A 20,086-nucleotide genomic window follows, 5' to 3' on the forward strand; every position below is an offset into this window, starting at 1 on the left:
AACCAGGTACGCTGGGCCGGAATAGTGGCTGGTAGAAAATTGATAACTAGCAAAAGTAGTCAGATTGTGCCAATCTTGCATTCGGAACATCTGTAATGACGTAAGCATCGATCTGTGTCGGACAGTCCGGTGGATCGTATGTTACGTCACAAAATTCTACGTTTGCCGGTCTGTAGGGTTTGATAACTAAGGGGAATTAGGCTTGCCACAAATACGCTGCGGAATTCCAGCATATTTGGGGTTGACGGCTTGATAAATAGATGCCATAAAGTGCATTTACATACATAAAGTGCATATACATACAACAGTGCATATACATACATAAAGTGCATATACATACAACAGTGCATATACATACATAAAGTGCATATACATACATAAAGTGCATATACATACATAAAGTGCATATACATACATAATACATACAACAGTGCATATACATACATAATACATACAACAGTGCATATACATACATAAAGTGCATATACATACATAATACATACAACAGTGCATATACATTCATAAAGTGCATATACATACAACAGTGCATATACATACAACAGTGCATATACATACATAAAGTGCATATACATACAACAGTGCATATACATACATAAAGTGCATATACATACAACAGTTCATATACATACAACAGTGCATTTACATACAACAGTGCATATACATACATAAAGTGCATATACATACATAAAGTGCATATACATACAACAGTGCATATACATAAATAAAGTGCCTATACATACATAAAGTGCATATACATACATAAAGTGCATATACATACAACAGTGCATATACATACATAAAGTGCATTTACATACATAAAGTGCATATACATACAACAGTGCATATACATACATAAAGTGCATATACATACATAAAGTGCATATACATACAACAGTGCATATACATACATAAAGTGCATATACATACATAATACACACAACAGTGCATATACATACATAAAGTGCATATACATACAACAGTGCATATACATACATAAAGTGCATATACATACAACAGTGCATATACATACATAAAATGCATTTACATACATAAAGTGCATATACATACATAAAGTGCCTATACATACATAAAGTGTATATACATAAAGTGCATTTACATACATAAAGTGCATATACATACATAAAGTGCATTTACATACATAAAGTGCATATACATACATAAAGGGCATTTACATACATAAAGTGCATATACATACAACAGCACATATACATACATAAAGTGCATATACATACAACAGTGCATATACATACATAAAGTGCATATACATACAACAGTGCATATACATAGATAAAGTGCATATACATACATAAAGTGCATATACATACAACAGTGCATATACATACATAAAGTGCATATACATACATAAAGTGCATATACATACATAAAGTGCATATACATACAACAGTGCATATACATACAACAGTGCATATACATACAACAGTGCATATACATACATAAAGTGCATATACATACAACAGTGCATATACATACAACAGTGCATTTACATACATAAAGTGCATATACATACAACAGTGCATTTACATACATAAAGTGCATATACATACATAAAGTGCATATACATACAACACTGCATATACATACATAAAGTGCATATACATACATAAAGTGCATATACATACAACAGTTCATATACATACATAAAGTGCATATACATACATAATACATACAACAGTGCATATACATACATAAAGTGCATATACATACAACAGTGCATATACATACATAAAGTGCATATACATACAACAGTGCATATACATACATAAAGTGCATTTACATACATAAAGTGCATATACATACATAAAGTGCCTATACATACATAAAGTGTATATACATAAAGTGCATTTACATACATAAAGTGCCTATACATACATAAAGTGTATATACATAAAGTGCATATACATACATAAAGGGCATTTACATACATAAAGTGCATATACATACAACAGTGCATATACATACATAAAGTGCATATACATACAACAGTGCATATACATAGATAAAGTGCATATACATACATAAAGTGCATATACATACAACAGTGCATATACATACATAAAGTGCATATACATACATAAAGTGCATATACATACAACAGTGCATATACATACATAAAGTGCATATACATACAACAGTGCATATACATACAACAGTGCATATACATACATAAAGTGCATATACATACAACAGTGCATATACATACAACAGTGCATATACATACATAAAGTGCATATACATACAACAGTGCATATACATACAACAGTGCATTTACATACATAAAGTGCATATACATACAACAGTGCATATACATACATAAAGTGCATTTACATACATAAAGTGCATATACATACATAAAGTGCATATACATACATAAAGTGCATATACATACAACAATGCATATACATACATAAAGTGCATATACATACATAAAGTGCATATACATACATAAAGTGCATTTACATACAACAATGCATATACATACAACAGTGCATATACATACATAAAGTGCATATACATACAACAGTGCATATACATACATAAAGTGCATATACATACAACAGTGCATATACATTCATAAAGTGCATTTACATACATAAAGTGCATATACATACAACAGTGCATATACATACATAAAGTGCATATACATACATAAAGTGCATATACATACATAAAGTACATATACATACAACAGTGCATATACATACATAAAGTGCATATACATACAACAGTGCATATACATACATAAAGTGCATATACATACATAAAGTGCATATACATACAACAGTGCATATACATACATAAAGTGCATATACATACATAAAGTGCATATACATACATAAAGTGCATATACATACAACAGTGCATATGCATACATAAAGTGCATATACATACATAAAGTGCATATACATACATAAAGTGCATATACATACAACAGTGCATATACATACATAAAGTGCATATACATACATAAATTGAATATACATACATAAAGTGCATATACATACATAAAGTGCATATACATACAACAGTGCATATACATACATAAAGTGCATATACATACATAAAGTGCATATACATACATAAAGTGCATATACATACATAAAGTGCATATACATACATAAAGTGCATATACATACAACAGTGCATATACATACATAAAGTGCATATACATACATAAAGTGCCAGATAACACGCAACACCCTGCTGCACCAGACCCTGTCTCATGCAGGCATCGTCTGGGCAGGTTCACTTGGGGATCTATGCATGTTAATAAGTTAGTAGTTGGGCTTCAAAAGGTAGAAAAACGGGTTAAATTTAGTGCAGAAGTAACAAAGCATCCAGTTACCCTATTGGAAGCAATTAGAAGGCAATCATATATTGCATGCCATTTCCATCAATGTGAGAGAGCACATGAGCAAGCAGAATTAGACAAGCAGTAAGCAGCATATATATATCCACAAGAGATGCAGTTTCTGCACGTATAAGGAGGGAATAGCTACACAGTCCAAATGGCAATCACTTAGCACAGGCAAAGACTCCAAGCGTACAGTCTTACAATACCACAAAATACCTCTCCTTAAAGCCGTTCTCCCACCAGTGGGTTGACAGTGCTGTTCCATAATAGATGCTTATAGCTCAAATTTGGAAGTGATGGCTCCCAAAGAAAAGTGCTTCACAAAGCAGAGAGAGTCCTGCTAGTACAAATAGACATAAGAGCTCATAGGCCACCACCTATGCGCGTTTCACCCTTATTGGCTGATCCACGGGCTTTGACTGTCATTAATGTTATTTATTTATTTTTGCCTTTAAATGTCCTATTTGTTATTGTTAAAATGTTTTTTAATTGTTTGTGTTCTGTCTTACTGCCACCTATATATGCATGCTACAGGACATTGCTGCAGACCCTTATTATCCTTAAAGGGACACTAAACCAAAAATTTTTCTTTAATGATTCAGATAGGGAAAGCATGCAATTTTAGACAACTTTCTAATTTACTACTATTATCATTTTTTCTTTGTTCTCTTACTATCTTTAGTTAAAAAGCAGTAATGTAAAACTTAAAGAGACATTAAACCTAAATTTTTCCTTTCATGATTCAGAAAGAGCCTGCAATTTTAAACAACTCTCCAATTTCCTTCTATTATCTAATTTGCTTCATTCTCTTGATATCCTATGTTGAAAAGCATAGCTAAAGAGGCTCAGTAGCTTTTGTGATTGGCTCACCCATGTGCATTGCTATTTTTTCAATAACGAATATCTAAAGAATTAAGCAAATTAGGTAATAGAAGTAAACTGAAATGTTGTTTAAAATTGTATTCTTTATCTGAATCATGAAAGAAAAAATGTGGGTTTCATGTCCCTTTAAGAGCCGGCACATTTTTGTTTCAGAACCTGGGTTGTGCTTGCTTATTGGTTTGCTAAATGTAGCCTCCAATAAGCAAAGGCTATCCAAGGTGCTGAACCTAAAATGGGCTGGCTCCTAAGCTTTAAATTCCTGCTTTTTAAATAAAGATAGCAAGAGAATGAAGAAAAATTGATAGTAGGAGTAAATTAGAAAGTTGCGTAAAATTGCCTGCTCTATCTGAATCATGAAAGAAAAAAATTGGGTTTAGTATCCCTTTAAGGCAACATAAACACCAATAGCTGGAACACAAATCCCACAAAGCTCTAGTGCCAAACTGCTACTGAACATTTATTGATTTATTTTCTAGCTGTTTACTCTTGCAGAGCTTACATGAAATTATCAAATAAAGACAATCTTTATATCTCAGCAGATAATAGACAATAAAATCTACAAGTGTGCCAAATTTCATATTGATTATTGCAGCTTTTTTACTGAAGGTTTAGATAATTATTTCCCTATGTCATAACATTGAAAAACAAATATTTTTCAGCAATAAATAACACCAAAAATATTCAACCTATTTAAGTCACTAGCATCTGAAAGCAGTGTTTAACAACGAATATTCTAGTAAACTTATAGTGATAGTAAATCCTAGCGTTTGTGAAACACTAGGATTCACCAATGTGACAAATAAAGGGGACTTTCAGTCATGAAGTACTATTTTTAATGCTGCAGAAACTGTTGGCGCTCTACAAATACCTGATAATAATAATAATCATCAATGAGGTGATGTTTACAACTCTTAGCCAATAGCTGTGTGCCCCAGCTGACATTATGCAGGATAGGTAGCACACTATTGGCTCTCCAAAAATCAAATATATCTATGAATATGTATTTGTATGAACTAGTAATACAAGCACAACCAGACAAGCGCAAAAAGCTTACTTCTAGGGCAATTAATGCTCAAGCGGAAGAATTAATTAGTGCTCCACTCATAATCTAGCCCTTAATATGTTTATCTAAAGGATTGTGATCCACCCCATTAAGTAAAAGGCTGATGATACTTATATTTTATGTAAATTAGATTGACAGCCAAGACTGAAAGTTAAATGTCTTTCTACCATAGGGCCGAAGGGAAAGTAAAACACTGTCGAATCCAAAAAGATGGTTGTCTGTATGTGCTGGGAACATCTGCGTACTTTGAAAACCTTGTGGAACTTGTTAATTACTATGAGAAGCATCCTCTGTACAGGAAAATGAAGCTACGTTACCCAGTGACAGAAGAGCTACTAAGTAGATTCACAGCAGTAGGTTTGCCTTTTTATTGTATACTTGTGAAAGCAATCAGCATCTTTTCCCATAATTACCCAATCCACGTTTTTGTATATGGAATTCTAAAGAAATAGACAGACATACAGACAAATAGATATACAAATAAATGATAATAATAGATACAGACAGAAATACAGATATATTGAGATACAGTAGATAGATAGATGATAGCTATGCAGAATGTTCAGCTTTCCAATTGTAATCAAATTTATCAACCTTTGTTTTTCAGGAGAAAGACTTCAATTCAATTTATGATGTGAAGTTATATGTAGATCCAGAGGAAATATCACCAGCAATGGTAATAACATATATTCTTTCTTCTGCATTGTTAAAGGGACACTAGACACCTTTGTAATTACAAGATATATAGGTTTTCTTGTTATACAATAGCACAACAGCCATGGCTAAACATTTTTAAAACAAATCCACAATTGTCAAAGCAAAGTTACATCTCGAGGTGATTACTGCCCCTTTAACCAAATAGATTAAAAGGTTTAAAATGATTTGTATTACAATATAATCGTTTGTTTGCTTTTTTAAAATATATTGTGCATTACATTTTTAAAACACATAGGTAATGACTACAAAAGGGGTATAATAATAAAATGTAGCATTGATGTTTAGTTTACCAGTGACACCATAGCATTTTTCAAGCAGTTCATCCTATTTATAAGATAAAAAACTTACAAGTTGGGCGATAAGAATAAGGTCCTTACTACAACCACAGAGGAAGTGAAATAATCCAGTGGATATTAATTGACGGACTAGATAACAAATCCTTTTTTTTTATAATCAAACTGCAATATTTATTTTTGTTGTACTATTACATTCTTTCTTTTTATTTCTTAAGCCTCAAGGAACAGTGAAAGCTTTGTATAACTACACAGCTACTAGAGCAGATGAACTTAGTTTCTGCACAGGAGACCATATTTATAATGTCACAAAAGTCTCTGAAGGATGGTAAGGAAATGATTATATGTTATACACACACATAAATAATTAAGGGCCGGATTACAAGTGAAGCGGTAGTTAATGCTTGCGTTCATGTGCTAACTCCGTTAGGAGTAAGCTTTTTGCGTGCGTTGGGTAGTGCTCGTATTACAAGTTGAAAGTAAAATAGTTTCACTCACGCTCTAACCGATGCACACAAAAAGCCAATTAGAATATTGGGATTGCGTTACCGTATCCCCCATTGAAGTCAATGGAGCAGAAAAAACTAACCTTACTTGTGTGCAAATCCAATTGCATATTCTCAAGTGCGCTAGTTCTTCACATAGCAATATCTATTTAAAATACATAGAACATTGGAATGGGAAATATTTACACTAAATACACAGTATAACACTTTATTAAATGAAAATTGCACAAATATGCATTTTCATGTTTTCATATACTTAAAGGGACATAATACTCATATGCTAAATCACTTGAAACTGATGCAGTATAACTGTAAAAAGCTGACAGGAAAATATCACCTGAGCATCTCTATGTAAAAAAGGAAGATATTTTACCTCACAATTTCCTCAGCTCAGCAGAGTAAGTGCAGTGTAAAAAGTTATACTCAGCTGCTCCCAGCTGCAGGTAAAAAAAATAAAAACAAATGAAGAAATGAACAGCAGCCAATCAGCATCAGCAGTGCTGAGGTCATGAACTCTTTTACTGTGATCTCATGATATTTGACTTAACTCTCATGAGATTTCATAGTAAGCTTCCTTTACCTGATTGGTGAAATAACATGAGAGTGCACGAGGCTCATCCTTTCAGCTGTCCCAGGACAGACATACTAATATGCTGCTTAGAAATCCTTTACAATGGGATGTGGCTACTGAGGAACTTTTGAGGTAAAATATATTTCTTTTTTACATAGAGATGCTCAGGTGATATTTTCTAGTTAGCTTTTTACAGCTATGCTGCATCACTTTCAAGTGTTTAAACATTTGGGTATTATGGCCCTTTAACTGCAAGGGGTTCCAATGCACACACACACACACACACACACACACATATATCTATATATATGTATTTATGTGTTTTTTATGTGTATAAATATCTGTAAATACATATGTACACACATATAAATAATATGTTAAAGTCCTTTGCCTGTTTTTTTTTCCTAACACCTGAGCCCTCATACCTTTGAGCCCTTATAACTTTTTTTGTGCAATATTTTTTTGAAGAATTTTTATCAGATAGTGTTATTATGAGTGTAACTTTGAAATCTGTATTTGATGTGTTTTGTGACACTTTTTTGTTTTGCAAAACAGTTAACCAGAGCTCTGAGGTCACGCTATCCTGGTGCGCGTTAACTTAAATTGCGCTCAATCGATCGCGTTCAACTTGCAATACGAGCTCTACATCTGACATGCGCAAACAACCGTGATAAACCCGATATTGCTTGTGCGTAACTGTGCGCCACTCGTAAACTGACCCTAAATTGGTTATACAGTATATTGTTCATTTTATTTTGCAAGCAACATTTCTGTATTGTCCAAAGTTCTACTGCTTCTGTATCTACCAATGCACATGACTAATTATGATAATCATTTTTATAAGAATGAAGCTCAGCTGCACAAATATTGTACAAACACCCAATGTTTTCTTTGTTCTGTGTCTAGGTAATAGCACTAGCCATTCAGTTCACCCTTATTTATTACATTGAATGACCTAAATCTCTAATTAATGGTATCTATTTATTATTTAGGTGGAAGGGAGATTGTGGAGATAAAATACAGCACTACTTTCCCTCAAATTATGTTGAAGACATATCGATGAATGAGTCACAGATGTTTGCAAACCAGGTAAGGAATCCAAATGATATGTACTTATTTAGCTTAAAGGGACATGGAACCCAAAACTCTTCTTTCATGATTCAGATAGACTATGTCATTCTAAATAGCTTCCCAGTGTACTTCTATTATATAATTGGCTTTGTTCTCTTGGTATCCTTTGCTGAACAGGATACCTAGGTAGGCTTGGGAGCCAGCTGCTGATTGGTGGCTGCACATATGTCTAGTGTCATTGGCTTAACAATGTTTTCAGCTAGCTCCCAGTAGTGCATTGCTACTTCTTCAATAAAGGATGCCAAGAAAATTAATCAAAACTTGTAGAAGTAAATTGGACATTTGTTTAAAATTGTAGGCTCTATCTGAATCATGAACGAAACATTTTGGGTTTCATGTCCCTTTAAGCAGTTTTGTACATATATATTTTTATTTACAAAAAAATAGGCAGTTTAACTAATAACCTTATGAATCCCAATGTGTCTAATAAAGTGGTCTGTAGGAATATGCATGGTTTGTGTAAGAACAGAGTTAAATGGAACTCTTCACGATTTATACAACCAAACAATGTCTGATGCCAAACCATAGTGACTGCTTATGTGTATATATATATATGTACTGTATACACAAATGCCTTAACATCCAGAGATTCGGCTCCCAACCAAACACTTAGCGATGCACAGGTGGGTATCACAGCCATTTGTCATTTATCCTAGTCCCAGCTGTCTGGTGAGCACCCAAAGCATTGAGATTTCCCAGTAGCATGAGATGTGTACACACTAGTTTTAGAGTGCAGTCCACCTCTGTGTTCTGATATATCTAGTATAAATGACAAATGACAGCCTTATTTAAAATTCAGTGTGTTTGGTTGGAGACTAATGTGTAGCTGTAGGTTAGGGACCTAGGTAAGAAGAAGCCTTAATTTGGAATCTGAGCCTATCACCAATTCTATCACCATGTGGCCAAATGCTGTAACTTATTCTTCATTTTTGTTTTTAACTTAGCTGTGTTTAATATTGATATGTGTTTTTTTCCTGTTGGGCTTTGCATCCAGCATTGTCGATGGTTAACTGCCGGCACCACAGGATGCAAACCCACTGTGAGTGCCCAGAGCTATTAGTTTGTCTAGCAGCATGGGATGTAATATATATATATATATATATATATATATATATATATATATATATATATAAATACAATCCAACAGATTGATGCACTCTCAGGTCTTTTTTTCAAACAAATCACTCTTTAATGAAACATTTTCGGAGACTAAGTTCCCTTCATCAGCATGCTGATGAAGGGGACTTAGTCTCCGAAAACATTTAATTAAAGAGTGATTTGTTTGAAAAAAAGACCTGAAAGTGCATCTGTCTGTTGGATTGTATTATTGTATGTTTGCACCCAGGCAGATGTCCAGAGGAGGGTCGGACTGAAGACAGGTTTGATATATATAGTATATATTTATATACTGTATATTTCACAGGTAATTATTTTTATTTTCTATAGTTCACAAATATTAGTACCAGCTAGATCAGGGAGTTGGACTACAAAAACTAAGACAGCCATCTTCTTTTCTCAATCAACCATGTGAGGCGATCTTTTGGTAACAAAGAGCCACCATTATAGCTCATGTCGAGCACCTCTCACCAATTGCAGGTTGGCAGTCCAGTAGAAGGGGAAACTGTTTAATGTTTATTCACAAGTCCTTCAATTGTAAATCAGTGAAACCTGAGAGAGGAGCTGTGTATAGGCATGAGCAGTTTGTAAAGTGTGTGTGTATGTATGTGTATATATATATATATATATATATATATATATATATATTTATACACACACACAATGTTATTGGCACACATCCACTTGCAAATAAACAAAACATTTATAAATACTGCAAAAATTGCCTGTAAAAAGTCATATGCTTTTATTATTATTATTAATATTTAATATTAGGATCTTAGTCAAACAATATGGCCATATTCTGCTTATCCAGTAACCAACTTACAAGGTGTCCCGAAGTTGACTGGTCCTATAACTACTGTACTTTTGCCTTTATGGGCTGAGTCATTCCTGCTTTTTCTCTTTATAATAGAATGAGACTCCCTGGCTTTATATATATAAATCCAATACACACAAGCTTGGGTGAGGTGCTTTAACCAATATAAGATGGTCTTCATTTCTTAAAATAGTTTAAAAAAAATATTGCACACAAAAGTTATATTCATAGTTCATAAAGGTTCTAACTATTTATTTACTATAAATTTTTCACATTCCAATGTTATGCACATAAACATATAAAAATATAAGCAGCGCTAGAAACAATTGCCCGTTGCCAAGTCTGTCCCTCAAAACAGACGATACGTGAATATTTGTATAAAATGTATGGTTGGCGCTCTAATCGATGGAGCCGGGATGGAAATATCAATATTGTGTAAATATGTTGTGTCATGTGTATTGTCCTAAATATATATATGATGCTATTACAAATATATAATGGCAATAATGTGTAAGTGAACAGGGTGTTTAAATATCAAATAATTAATTTATTAATAGCATCATATATATATTTAGGACAATATACACGACACAACATATTTACACAATATTGGTATTGCCATCCCGGCTCCATCGATTGGAGCGCCAACCATACATTTTATACAAATGTTCTGCACATAGCAGAATATGTTCTTAGTATTTCTTAATAGATATTCCTTTATACATCTATACCTATATATAATCATGTGGGTGTGTGTATGTATATATATATAACACTGAAAACCTGGCAATCACCAGTAGCCATTCCTGTGTTGTGCCTGTACTCAGGGAAGATTACAAAAGCTTGTGTCACCCTGGTAGATTACCAGTTGGTTGGTTTGAAAGTATGGACAAAGTTAAAAAAAAATGATGCTTTTGGGAAATTTTGAACCTAGCCACCAGGAGGAGGCAAAGACACCCCAGCCAAAGACTTCAAATACCTCCCTCACTTCCCTCATCCCCCAGTCATTCTGCTGAGGGAACAAGGAACAGTAGGATAAATATCAGGGTGAAAAAAGCTGAGAAGAACAAAAAATTTATGTCACTTGTAGACAAAATGCGGACGGGAGCTAAAGGGAACTAAAGCAACAGAAACCACCCTACCATAGAGGCAAAACCCCTCGGCCAATATCACCAGCCCAGTTGAAAAGACACCTGGAGTCTACAAGTAACATCAAATGTGCCAGAAGACCAGTAGGGACCCGTCAGAGAGACATAGAACCTAAGCCTCAGGCAGATAGGAATCTCCCATGAGAAACAGAACCCTGTCCCCTTCAAAGGCACATACGAGGCCACAATCTAAGGCTAAACCAAACCATCCAAATCTGATCCAGGGAGAGACATGGTCCTAAGCCAGAGTCCTTAAAAAAAAAGAATCCATCGAAAGATCTAACTTCCTGAGGGACCCTAAGCTGCCCCCTATGATTAGGAGCGCACCATCTAAAGTCTGTAGACTTAAGGACCTAGCAAACAGTCTCAAACCCAAGAGTCTGAATAAACTCTTGACCAGTTTAAGAAATCGGCACCCAGTGCTCCTGGATTGCATGGAAAAAAACACCTAGTAGACAAGCTTAACCGTGTGTTACACACGCTGGAAAGGTAACAACCAGCACTGCCATCCCAGTGAGCTAAACGTAAACCACCCTCCACTAAGCTCCAACAGAGCATTTAGGATAAATGGTCATCTACCTGACCCAGAAGGGCGACAGTCTGTAAACCGAACTCGGACCTCCACTGTCAAGCCCGAAGGCTAGATCTGCAACAAGGTCGAAAATAACACCCGAGCGTGAAAGACCATAGACAGACCAATGGGTAGGTCCTATATGGAAAAGATAACAGTCTCCAGAGATCCTTGCAGGATTGGACTCCCAAAAACCCCTTTAACAGGGTAAAAGCTGTGAGCCTTGCAGCTCCTCACAGAAGGCAAGGTAACCCCTGCACTCCACCTCTTAGAGCAACGCAACTCTGAGCAAAGGAAGAAGGACATGCCCGCACTTCCAGGCCAGATGACCCTAAATAATGCTATTAGGTGAAAGAGTCAACATCTGGAAGAACCAAGTAAGGACGCAAATCATTCCCCACTCAGAACACTAGACTACAGAGGTTAGTCACATCTCCCAACTCCAAAGAAGTGGAAATTATGGTTCTGAGTCCCCAGGGACCTGTAAGAACCATTATGACGTCTAAAAAATGTCAGACCCTTATCCCAGGCGAGTAGCTAGAAAAAAACAACCTTAGATCGGCACTCACAACCCTCTGTTCGGAAGCGTTGTACTTATACACTAGGCCTTTTACTTCAAAATAGGATCCGAGCCCGGAGTCCATATCAATAGGCTAAGTGACATTTAGAATCCGACAAGATTAAATCAGCACCACAAGGGTGACATGAACCCAAGTAACAGCAGAAAAGTGCCCGATCAATACCTGCCTGGTATAAGGACACTCCAGAACGGTCCAAGGTTAAGAAAATTCGACCGAAGGTTTGATAAATGAACTAGAAAACATAATTCTGTTATTCAAAAGTGTGCAACTTCCGTGGAAGTGCCCATGCGACCACAAAATCTCAAGTATCAGTTCCAAAGAAGAACGTTCTCAAAACTGAAATCTAGACATGGGCTTAAGAAAAACAAATCAAACACATCCATCCGGATCAAAAATATAAAGGAAGGCAGCACCCGTGAGTGAACGCCCAAGGTTACACTTATTAACCCCTAATCTGCCGCCCCGACATCGCCGACACCTACATTATACTTATTAACCCCTAATCTGCCACTCCGGACATCACCACCACTATAATAAACATATTAACCCCTAAACCGCCGCACTCCTGTATCACAAACACTAGTTAAATATTATAAACCCCTAATCTGCCGCCCCTAACATCGCCGCCACCTACCTACATTTATTAACCCCTAATCTGCTGCCCCCAACATCGCCACCACTATACTAAATTTATTAACCCCTAAACCTAAGTCTAACCCTAATACCCCCTAACTTAAATATAATTAAAATAAATCTAAATAAAATAACTAATAGTTACATTGTATCTAGCTTAGGTTTTATTTTTATTTCACAGGTAAGTTTGTATTTATTTTAAATAGGTAGAATAGTTAACTAACTACCTAGCTAAAATAAATACAAATTTACCTGTAAAATAAAACCTAACCTGTCTTACACTAACACCTAACCTTACACTACAATTAAATAAATTACCTAAATTAAATACAATTACCTAAATTACAAAAACAAACAAACTCTGAATTACACAAAATAAAAAAAAAAATGATCAGATATTTAAACTAATTACACCTAATCTAATAGCCCTATCAAAATAAAAAAGCCCCCCCCAAAATAAAAAAAAAACTAGCTTAAACTAAACTACCAATAGCCCTTAAAAGGGCCTTTTGCAGGGCATTGCCCCAAAGAAATCAGCTCTCCCTTACCTGTAAAAAAAAAATACAAACAACCCCCGATTGGGGGGGCTTTTTTTTATTTTGATAGGGCTAATTAGGTGTAATTAGTTTAAATATCTGATAATTTCTTTTTTTATTTTGTGTGATTTAGGTAATTGTATTTAATTTAGGTAATTTATTTAATTGTAGTGTAAGGTTAGGTGTTAGTGTAACTCAGGTTAGGTTTTATTTCACAGGTAATTTTGTATTTATTTTAGCTAGGTAGTTAGTAAATAGTTAATAACTATTTAGTAACTACTCTACCTATTTAAAATAAATACAAACTTGCCTGTAAGATAAAAAATAAACCCTAAGCTAGCTACAATGTAACTATTAGTTATATTGTAGCTAGCTTAGGGTTTATTTTACAGGTAAGTATTTAGTTTTAAATAGGAATTATTTAGTTATTAATAGTAGGTTTTATTTAGATTTATTTTAATTATATTTAAGTTAGGAGGTGTTAGGGTTTGACTTAGGTTTAGGGGTTAATAAATTTAGTATAGTGGCGGCGACGTTGGGGGCAGCAGATTAGGGGTTAATAAATGTAGGTAGGTGGCGACGATGTTAAGGGTGGCAGATTAGGGGTTAATAATATTTAACTAGTGTTTGCGAGGCGGGAGTGCAGCAGGTAAGGGGTTAATATGTTTATTCTAGTGGCGGCGATGTCCGGAGCGGCAGATTAGGGGTTAATAATTTTATTTTAGTGTTTGCAATGCGGGAGGACCTCGGTTTAGGGGTTAATAGGTAGTTTATGGGTGTTAGTGTACTTTTTAGCACTTTAGTTATGAGTTTTATGTTACAGCTTTGTAGTGTAAAACCCATAACTACTGACTTTCAGTTGATGGCATTGATCTTGGCGGTATAGGGTGTATCGCTCACTTTTTGGCCTCCAAGAGAGAATCGTAATACCGGAGCTGTGAAAGTCCCATTGAAAAAAGACTTTACGCAAATTGTGTAAGTTAATTTGCACTAAGGCCAAAAAAGTGTGCGGTGCCCCTAAACCTGCAAGACTCATAATACCAGCGGTAGTGAAAAAGCAGCGTTATGAGCCTTAATGCTGCTTTTTTACTCATACCGCAAAACTTGTAATCTAGCCGTATGTTTTTATATTAGTGTTATAATAAATGGATGTTTTATTTTCTTCATCTAACCAAGTAGTGCCTGCTTCTTTTTGACTTCTTACACACACACACACACATACATATATATATATATAGTATATATATTTATATATATATATATATATATATATATATATATATATATATATATATATAATCCATATGTAGAAAGTAACAGCACCACTGCACACCAGTATTATTAAAGGTGAATTTTTTCTTTATTAGGGATATCACAACCATAAAACAGCGACGTTTTGGACCAAAAAATAATTCACCTTGTGCAGTGGTGCTGTTACTTTCTACATACGGATTGTATTTATTGGGGTCTTGCTGATACTCCATTGTGACGAGCACACAGCTAGGTAAAAAGTTTGGACATAGTGCTGGACTCTATCTGTTTATTTTGTATATTTATATAGTTTTGTCAGTATGTAATGTCAGTAGGGTATCAAGCTTTATCACTGGGTATATTCCAGTAATTCTAAATATCAAAACTGTTTTGTATCTAAGGTTGTTTCTTATTCTTCATAGAAATATATAGTGGAGAGAACTTTTGTGTGGCCTCCCCAACCCCTTATGTTTTAGTTGTAACAGATATATGTTTGTATATGATAGAGTCACTTCCACAAAAGAATGCGGTTTTAGCACTCACTGTCTTAACCTCATATACGGCGTTTACTTCCAGAGTGTAAAACTTAACTTTTATTTATTTGACTAAAATAATTGGAGAAGGGGGAAAAAGGGGGGAAAAAACATAAACGATTAAAAGCCTAGGATAAAGTAGTCTTGTATAGACTGTATTATATGCAATAATCTGTGTAAATAGGCCTTTGGGGTATGATAGCCCAGATAATTATATTACAGTATAATCTATACAGAAATCTATGCGGTACACCGGTTCAATTAAATAAGGCTTAGTTAATATAGTGTAGATTATTGTAGCAATACCCTGTATGCAGTTGCTTAAGCTCCGATTAGTAGTGCGGATGTCTTGTACAATAAGTAATCAGTTAAATACTGATACAATATGTTTATGTATACATATTGTTATCATCCATCCTCTGAGACTTTTATTTATTTTGGGTGATCTGTTACATATAGGGTAATCTACACATAAATTACTGGATTTCTATTGGTTGTCTTAGTAGGAGGAACATTAATTGTTTTGGAATACAGGGATATTTCTAGGGTATCTGAGATAAGATAGTTGCCAGTATTGTCCTTCAGTTCTTTATTGTTGTATCAGTATAAGCCACTTAACAAAGGCTGTGTTGTGGCTACTACTGTCTTTGCTTGCACTCTCTTTTGTGTTTACTTATCGTAGGGTTATAGTCAAGTAACTTAGTTTGATTGCATTATAATATCCCACAACCTCTTATCTAATTGCGTTTGACCCTCTGGTCTATGACGGTTTTGTATTTAAGAATAAACTAGAATGTAGTGTGATCAAGCTATTTTTCTTTCAAGTTTACATATACCTTATTCAATTCAGTATCATAATCGCTAAGTGTGCATTGAAGAGGCCCTAGTTATTCTGTATTTCCACGTCAAACTAGTAATATGGTCTTAAGCATAAGAGGTAATTTTTATTTTTTTGTGCAGCAGGGGTTTTCGTTGTTATTACTGTGTAGATCCCAGTACACTGTTAAGTGGTGTTGTTGTTTATTGATATGATTGAATCAGAATATTGTGGTGTAACAATACCACTACACAGTGTGAAATACTTGGGTATTGTGTTGTGCATCAGTTGTGATTTTTGAATTTCATTAAGTTTTAATAGTACTGCTTGCAATATTATGCAGCAACTGAAGTGATTGTTATAGTAAGTTGTATTTTGCTGAATTCGAATTCCCTGTGCGTAGATAGTATCACTCTAGTGCAATCACTGTTAACATTTCAAATGTGAAATTCTATTCCCCAAATGAACCGTAATGTAGTTCATTTAAATTTATTGAGACAGCAATCGTGTGTCTACAGAGAGCTCGCTACATGTAACTTGATACCCTGTTACTCTTTGCCCTTTAGTACACTTCTATAGTATGATAGGTTCTATTGTAACTATCGTTTACTCATACACAAAATGGTATCAGGCTACCAACATGTAGTTTATTCTGTTGGTCTGTTATTATAAGTCAATCTCTTTATTATTTATCTGAGTTGACAGTACTCTGTGTAATTGCTGGTTATACTGGTAGTCTAAATTAGCCCAGTTACCCATGTGCATATCTCATACAAGTTTTAGCCGTATTGTAACCATTGGTCGTAAACTTATTACTGTTCAGCTCTGAAGCGATTATGAATCTAGGTTACTGATATAAACGGTATTGGTTAATGAGCCTCCCTCACAGGAGTTTCCTAAGTGGTGTACCACGCTGACAACCTATTGATGCCGGTGAGCCACAATAAACGTAACCGACTACTATATCCTAATTTTTAAAAAAAGAGCTTAACAATGCTCTATCTCTACACCTAACGCGTTTCGCCCGTATAGGGCTTTATCAAATAATCAAATAATCTACACTATATTAACTAAGCCTTATTTAATTGAACCGGTGTACCGCATAGATTTCTGTATAGATTATACTGTAATATAATTATCTGGGCTATCATACCCCAAAGGCCTATTTACACAGATTATTGCATATAATACAGTCTATACAAGACTACTTTATCCTAGGCTTTTAATCGTTTATGTTTTTTCCCCCCTTTTTCCCCCTTCTCCAATTATTTTAGTCAAATAAATAAAAGTTAAGTTTTACACTCTGGAAGTAAACGCCGTATATGAGGTTAAGACAGTGAGTGCTAAAACCGCATTCTTTTGTGGAAGTGACTCTATCACCTCCACTTTTTGTATGTATGCTATTGCTGTGCGGTAGCACCCCTCCCCCTAATAGTACAGATTGATTTCACATTAATGAAACACTATTGACCACTATAGAAATACTGGGGAGTGTGTCTGAGTGTAGTGCCATTGCTTAAACTCGTTTCCAATATGTTTGTATATGTATGCATGCATATGTATGTATATGTATGTAAATGTATGTGTGTATATGTATGTATATGTATGTGTGTATATGTATGTATATGTTTGTATGTATATGTATGTGTATATATATATATATATATATATATATATATGCAGTGGCGTTACTAGGGTTGGTGTCACCCGGTGCGGTAAGTCATGGTGTCACCCCCCCCCCCAGAAAGCAGACACACACAAAAACACAGGCAAACACACATACAAACACTCAGACACACTTAAAAACATACTCAGATGCACACACAAACACTCGGAAACACACTCAGACACACACACAAAAACACTGAGACACACAAAAACTCAGACACACACGTACAAAATATGTAAACTGCACTGCATTAATTAGGAAGCTCATGCCTAGAGCTGCTCCCTGGCTCAGCAGAACATCAAATGAAAGATAAACAGAGCACTCTAAAATAAATCACTGAAGAAAAGGTTTAGGCACGCAAACTATGAAAATTCTGCTCTCTGACTCTGTTCCAAGTTTGTCAGTGCACAGCCCTGGGCCGCGTGTCACTGAGCAGTGAGCACAGATAGGCAGGCAGGTTTAGGCTAGCAGCGCAACTTTGCAAGCCCCACGGCACACCCACAACATTAATAGTGAAATTGGGCAGGGGAGGAGCAAAGTACAAACAAGCAAAAGCAGCCGGGAAAACTATTTGTTGAAATTGCAGCACTGGCTCAAGGGGCAAAAAAATTGTGTGTCTACAACTTCCCCAGTCCCACTAATGTTCACAAATGCCAGCCTCTAATAAAATAATCTATGCATCTCAACATTGTATTTCTTTGAATTTCAATAAAATTTAAAAAAAAAAAAATTTTTTTTTTTGGTGTCACCCCCTGCAGGGTGTCACCCGGGTGCGGCCCGCCCCCCCGCGCCCCCCCCCTTAGTGACGCCACTGTATATATGTCAAGTTGTGTTAAATAATTAGCAGATTTTCCTATTTATAAGATAGACAGACAGATACTTACAGTGACTTGCATGTCAATGTATATTGGAGAACATGCCATAAATATAATTCTGTTGTGTACATATTCTTTGCATATGTAAACATCTTGCCTGATACTTAATGTGATATGCATCTGATAAGTGTAATCATAAAATAATACAAAACATTATTTTCTTTCCTAGATCTTTGAAGATAATCCTTTGGGCTCCATGTGCAGAGGAATGTTAGATTTAGAGTCATATAATATTAGTAAGTATGGCAATGAATTTGAAAAACACAATAGTGGGCTGCATTTAACCCTTGGGTTGCACATTCCTGATTTAGAATTTTAAACTGTTCTGTACTTTTACTGTCTTGTATTGACATCTTACAACAGTTTGTGACTAGGACTTTAACTATGTTGCTCCCTCTGTGTTGAGCTCAGCAGCTAGGGCTCTTTACTTGAAAAACTTCCAGATGGGCTATGTAAATGGATCATCTACAAAACATTTATGCAAAGAACAATCTAGTGTACAATGTCCCTTTGATAGTGAAAATAAACTATCTTAAAAAATATGTCAAATGTTGGACAAGCATTTTCCATTCATTAACAACAAACAAATGCTGCTAACACTGGCCATGTTTAACATTTGTGCTGATTATTCACATAACCCTACTTAAGAAATTCATCAGACACTTGGCTAGATTACAAGTGAGGCGCAAGCAGTTTTGCGCTAGCGTAAATGTGTTTTTGCTAGTCATTAATGCACGGATATAACAAGTGGAGCAAAATCTCGATTGCGCTAGCACAATCGCCATTTACTATTCAATCCTGCACAAAAACACTTCAAAAATACTTTACAAAGTACAGTTACACTTACACTCATAATAACACTGTGTAATAAAAATTATTTATTCAAAAATGTTGCACAAAAAAGTTATAAGGCCTCAAAGATTGGAGATCTCAGGTGTTAGAGAAAAAAAGGCAAGGAAAT

General features: G+C 35.0%; 1 protein-coding gene across 2 annotated transcripts in view; it reads left to right on the top strand.

Moving 5' to 3' along the window:
- PLCG2 (phospholipase C gamma 2) overlaps positions 1–20,086 on the top strand; it is a 438,832-nt gene that overhangs the window by 315,398 nt on the left and 103,348 nt on the right. For both annotated transcript variants that reach the window (XM_053700715.1, XM_053700707.1), the window contains 5 exons: positions 5,533–5,713; positions 5,968–6,036; positions 6,589–6,698; positions 8,440–8,536; positions 19,295–19,361. In XM_053700715.1, the coding sequence (XP_053556690.1) occupies positions 5,533–5,713; positions 5,968–6,036; positions 6,589–6,698; positions 8,440–8,536; positions 19,295–19,361 (524 nt within the window). The remainder of the gene's footprint in view (positions 1–5,532; positions 5,714–5,967; positions 6,037–6,588; positions 6,699–8,439; positions 8,537–19,294; positions 19,362–20,086) is intronic.

The sequence above is a fragment of the Bombina bombina genome, chromosome 1 (assembly GCF_027579735.1).
Source record: "Bombina bombina isolate aBomBom1 chromosome 1, aBomBom1.pri, whole genome shotgun sequence".
NCBI classification, from domain to species: domain Eukaryota; kingdom Metazoa; phylum Chordata; class Amphibia; order Anura; family Bombinatoridae; genus Bombina; species Bombina bombina.